Source organism: Lepeophtheirus salmonis, chromosome 3 (assembly GCF_016086655.4).
Source record: "Lepeophtheirus salmonis chromosome 3, UVic_Lsal_1.4, whole genome shotgun sequence".
Lineage (NCBI taxonomy): Eukaryota > Metazoa > Arthropoda > Copepoda > Siphonostomatoida > Caligidae > Lepeophtheirus > Lepeophtheirus salmonis.
In genome coordinates this window covers 27618333-27624255 of record NC_052133.2, presented here as the reverse complement: position 1 = coordinate 27624255, position 5923 = coordinate 27618333, and the positions used below count along the sequence as shown (strand labels likewise).

Genomic DNA, 5923 nt, shown 5'->3' with positions numbered 1-5923 from the left:
TAAAGATATGAAAAACGAATGAATCTGGGGGAAAAAAAAAGTAAGTGTATTGTTGTATTTTTTAATTTTGTATGGGTTTCTATGTAATGTATGGATATATATAAAGTTATAATTACAATGATGTATTATATTATTATTTTTATTGATTGAGGGGATGGGGTATCGTATGAATTGAATCATTCTTAGAATTCGAAAACTATTTATATCGTAAATCTCAACTGTTACGAGTATGTTTCTACAACAGAAATTCTACAAATTCAAATGGGAATAAAATTTGAAAGTGATTTAATTTTGTGACATTGTGGAACTTTAATCGGTGTATATATATATATTATGGGAATGTCTACTAGTGTATAAGAAAACAAGTAGAAAAGATACTCTATAGTACTCCCTGGCTTAACATATCTTGGTATTGTTTGAATAAGATATGGCCTCCCAGAGCTGATGTTTGGAAGTAAATCGTTTCCACAATCATAAAATTTTCTTGGAAAACGGCCATACCACCAATTGTTCATCCTTCAAGCTCTAAGTAGCAAAAGATGAAGTATTATTCAATCCAGTAAGTGAAAGTGGATTTTCATGCATGAATATGAGCTTTTTCCGTCGTGAACGGCTTTTAATTGTAAACCAAGGAAAAAATATTTTATAAGAATATCAACTTTATGAACTAACTCTACATATATCTGCAGCCCATCGCTTCACAATATTGCCCATTCCGTACCAAGTATTCAATATCAATATTTGTGATATTAAAGTTAGGGTTGAAAAATTCCTGTAATTTTCGATTAAAAACAGTGGTAAACTGAGAATTTTCAATGTTGAAGGTTAGATATAGAAATATATATTTTTTCAACATATGTATTAGTATAACGCAAATCTACAAAATACAAAAAATGTGACAATGAGGTTGCAGCATTGAGTGGATGTAAATATAATCAGGTTGATACGATTAAAAATATGTTCGATCAAGATTGAACCTACTTTGTTATTGACGCCTTTACAATATTGTCTTATGTTCGTTAGAATATGATTTAAAGCTGGTTATCCTATCATAAATTTTATGAAATTCCAAATCCGTGTTTCAATAAAAGTACTTCTTTTTAAACTAACATTCGTTGATATTGAGAAAAACTAAAACCATCCTGAATGCATAAAAAGTATCTTACTAAAGCCATAAAATATTGGGAGTATTAGTCTCTATTATAATATTGCAGGACCATATAAAATGAAATTCGTAAATGGATAGTACATTTAAAAGCTATTAATTTAATGCCAACATTAAATCCTGGGCCAGGAACTTGGCCCACTGTCCCCTGATAGCTTTGTATTTAATTGCAGAAAATTAAAATCCTTCTTCCCTCACTGGAGTTTGAAATCTGTTGTGTGTGTGTGGGCAGTTTGTATTTATTTTGATACTTAGTATATCGGTAATATAGAGCCCCCCAACTCTGCCTATTCCCCCCTTGCTACCGTGGTTGACTAAGGGCTGTGCAGAAGTTATCATTGACATAACTAAAATCTGAAAAATAATATTTTTCTAGAAGTATAATTTTTAAAATATATATTGAGGATTGAGGCCAACTTGTCAGAACAAAAAATTACAAATAACTATTAACGGAACATTTCCCAATCACATAGCCCACTTATTTTAAAACTCTCAAAATTTTTGGAACATTATGAAAATTAAAAATGAAACTATTTGAAATATGATCCATATTATATTGATTCTCAAAAAAAAGAAAAAAAAAAGGAGCAGATACATGACACGGGATTTAATACAAAAATGTAATTAATATATCCATATGTAAGCTTGGATTCCATTTAGAAGTGTGATAGCTTCTCCTTTGAGTTATCATTACCATTTTGTTAGGAGAAAGGGGTCGTAAATGTGATCAGAAACTCAATATAAAGTATGGAGTTTGATGTGTCTTTTTGAACGAAATGAACCAATTTCAACATCGAACCGCGAAAATATTATTCGTAACCATAGTTTAAAGTACAGATGGATCGATGTTTTAAGTACGAAACTAGATATACCACATTATTTTATCGAATAAAAAATATCTCGAATATTAATACTGTTATTATATAAAAATACAAAAATACCAGTAATTAAGTAAAACCTATCTGAAAAAAAATAATGAATTCATAACTTTTCTTACTCAGATCCATTTTCAATTAACTTTATTAATTGAAAACCCATTTTGAGCAACAAAAAAAAAAAAAAATAAAGACTTCCAAATGACAAATTCCAAGACTTACTTGGTTGGTGAGTAGAAATTCCCGTTGATTTGAATCTGAAAAGGTGCAGTACTGACCTTTTTCAAGTAAAAATCTTCATACCCATCAGAAGCTAATTTCCAATCGACCACGAGTTTTAAGGAGGCCGAATTCTCTATTGAATACAAAACATGTTATTATGGGAACAGCATATGAATTGATAGTTATTATTTGTCCTTCAATATGTCATCGTAATATAAAAAATCTAGATATATATTTATGTACTCACCTTGTAAAAACACATAACTTGATCTGATACCAATTGAATCATCCACTCTAAATAAACCATCGGTGCCTTGTATTCAAACAATGAAATTAATCTATGATGTACACAGAGTAATTAATGACGTAGTTATTAGAGAAAAAATGTAAGTATTCAATGTAATAGTGATAAACATTCAAATCGATTACTATTAAATTACTAATCTCTAAAATTAGTAGTGTATTTAAAGACAAGCAGTCAATTTGAGATGATTATCGATAAATGAAATATAAAATAAACAATTTTTAACGACAAAATTTAAATCTAGAAATTTTTTGTCAAATATATTTCACAATTAAAAATATTATCTTATATTCTTGCTATAATTATGTATTATTATTACAAGTTAGCTCTCATTTTGTATTCATTAAATAAGAGTCCCTGAGTTATTACCGGTGATAATTATATCGATGTCTAGATCTTTCCTTCGAGCGCGACCGACTCCTGCTGTAACTGAATTTGTCCTTGTGAGTCTTTTTGGATTTTTTCCGAGGCACGCTTTCACTGGGAGACCGACTCATACTTTTTCGCCTGTACTTCTTACTTTTCTTACGTCTACGACTATCATCATACGAACTCGACCTGGACTCGGATCTATCTTTGCGCTTCTTTTTCTTTTCTGGAGTTCTAGAACTCCGACGAACATCTTTGCTAGTGTTGTAACGATAATTTTCATCCTTCAAGTGATTATTCTGTGACATGGTTTTGTCGTCTGCATCATTGGTTGTGGTAGTAGCAGATGAATTAACCGGACCCAGAATATTAGCAGCTTGAGGGGAATCAGAAGGAGTTGGATTTTCTGATACTTGACGTGAATTAGAACAAGATTGTTCCCTTGAAAGCTGACGATTCTTATCGACCTTTTTTCTTAGTACATCAAGCATCTTCTCCAATTCCAGTTGATTGGGTTTTTTACGGTTATAAAGACATATCATTCTATAACAACAGTCTTTAATATCGTCTTCCTCGACCCCTAAACAGTCAAACCACGCAGGATTTTTGGGAAGAGGCACTTTGAGCTTCCTAGCAGATAAATAGATACATGCCGTAGCAACACATTCGGGTGGATAACGAACAAATATATCTGTACGCAAACTATCATTCATAAAGTTCCATGACATTTGTAGGAGCTCTTTGTTTGTATCGAGTTCGAGCCATTTGAGATACATAACGATGATTTTATGGGGATGCTTGACGTGCACACAAAAGCCCAACTCTTTAAGGACTCTTCTCTCGGCTTTAATCACTTGATTCTTCAGGTTGACGTAATTTTGGTCAAGAGAAACGGGAACAATAGGCTGGCTGTTCCGAACCTGCTTGATGTGAGTGAAAACGTTGATAATGTCACGAATTCGTCGAGGGGACTCCTCAATTTTGGAGGCGAGAACAAGGCAAGCCATGGCCACAATGTCGAAGGGATAATACACAATAGACTTGGCGTAATAAAACCGTTGCAAAAGTACACAGCCTGTTGCCATGGCCACTTGCGGAAGCCGCAGCAGCTTCCCTGCCAACTGAATAAGATCACATCCAGAATTACGGCAGGCCGTTTCCAATTCCTGAGCAAGTCCATCGCGGCTCGAAACTCGATTACCTAACTTTTCCAGCGGGAGGACGCTGTTCGATATGTCCAATTTAATAGACCCGAACTTCTTCTTGGAGGACAACATTTGCCCGCTACTCGTCCCAGCTTCTCGAGACATGTCTCCAGTCTTCTTCCAAAAGCGTTCTAGATCAACGGATTTCAAAAGGGACGAGGATCATAGACTTAAATCATTGACTCCCAATACACCAAAAGATCAGAAGCCAGAAGGAGAAAAGTGAAAAGAAAAAGAATGAAGAAGAAGAGAGAAAGAGAATTTAGCTATGACACGGCCATCATTCATACAATCATACCTCACTAACACAAAAAAGTTAGAAGTATTTTTCTCAGCTGTCGAGGTTTCTGCTTCTTTCCGCTAATAAGAGTTTTGAACGTGGATTGGTTGAATTTGAATAACCTATTGAATAATAATTCCATAGTTGGGAAGAATTGGCTAACTGCCAATTGATTTTGGAGCCTTTTTTTCTCTTTCTTTTCGGGTGAAAGGTTGCGTGACACAATAAAGGTTATGAACAGTTTTAGGAGCAGAGTAGGAGGAGCTTTAATAGCTGCTGGCTGGAATGCCGTATCTAGCTGTGTAATGTTGGCGTTATTATCACGTCATTGGAACACAAAAGCAACATTTAACCAATATTATAATTTATAACTTATAAGGAACGAAGAACCTATTTTTAGCTCTGAGGTTATTTTAACTATTACAAATAAAATGTTACAATCTATTAATTTAAGGGATTTGTCCCCTATATATAATCTAGAGGACTCGGCAGGGGTGCACGCTGGCTTTAACCTCCTCCCCTTTGCATGCGCCACTGGTCGGTGTCTGTTTTAATTAATCATTTTAAATATAAACAATTACCATACTTGTGATTAATATAATTAGGGTTATTTTTACAGATCTATAAATTCATAAAATGTCCGATTTTATATTGGATAATTAGTCCATGTTGAAAATCTACAAAAAAAAGTAAAATTAAGAAATGGGCAAAAATATATATTTAAAGAAAATGTTAATAGTTCCTACATTATTTTCAAATTTATTACTTTCACAATATCACCCTTTTTTAATAATATAATAAAATTTATATTATTGTGCAATATATTAGTCATTAATGGCGTTGTTCTTTTTTAGTTTTCTGATCAACATAACATTTTCAAGTGCTATTCTTCACTTAATGATATATAAAATAATTCAATGGGGTGGGATAGAATGGGGATGTATTTTGAGTTAAGAGGTTTGTACCAAAAAATGAGTTAACCTTTAAAAATTTTCCATCTTAGCTATCAATTTCAAGCAAGCAGCATTAATTTGTAATTGAAAAGTAATCTAGAAAATTTCAATCAAACAATAAAGTCTGGTATACCAATTTGACTACATGATTCCTCATTTTTCAATATCTAAGATTGAAAAATGGGCGTTATATAATTTATACAAAATGCAAATATTCCTGTGCCACTGAATTTTGTATTCACAATTTCCAATTTACTAATACTAGAATGAACATTATACTTAAAGGAAATAAATTTATATTGTTACAATAATGGTGTATATTATTCTACTAAGGGCATCCAAGTGTTAATAAGAATTAAATTTGTGATTATCCTAAGTGTTATTAGTATATATCGTAATCATACATGCTGAATGTCTTTAAATTAAAGTCAAACGAACCGGGCTCTTATCTTGAATAGGTAGTTGAAAAAGATTACGCTGTGGAGTTATTTTAGAGAGAAGGGGGAGAAGGGGGAGGGTGTGGTACATCGAACATTACGTATCAGTCTTT

At 32.7% G+C, this 5923-nt stretch overlaps 1 protein-coding gene across 4 annotated transcripts; it reads right to left on the bottom strand.

Moving 5' to 3' along the window:
* Positions 1–1705: 1705 nt before the first annotated feature.
* LOC121114807 (cyclin-L1) lies at positions 1706–5623 on the bottom strand. 4 transcript variants are annotated; one of them, XR_005863343.2, is made up of 4 exons: positions 2936–5623; positions 2510–2600; positions 2263–2395; positions 1706–2027 (listed from the first exon to the last, which is right to left on the bottom strand). XR_005863343.2 is itself a non-coding variant. In XM_040708885.2 (3 exons), exons 1-3 carry the CDS (start codon positions 4243–4245, stop codon positions 2378–2380), a joined length of 1419 nt encoding a protein of 472 aa, XP_040564819.1. In that variant the 5' UTR covers positions 4246–5623; the 3' UTR covers positions 1706–2377. The 4 variants fall into 4 exon arrangements, 2 of the variants coding, with proteins under 2 accessions (XP_040564819.1, XP_040564821.1); XR_011779347.1 differs by having other exon boundaries at positions 2510–2575; XM_040708885.2 differs by having other exon boundaries at positions 1706–2395.
* Between the last annotated feature and the right edge of the window lie 300 nt (positions 5624–5923).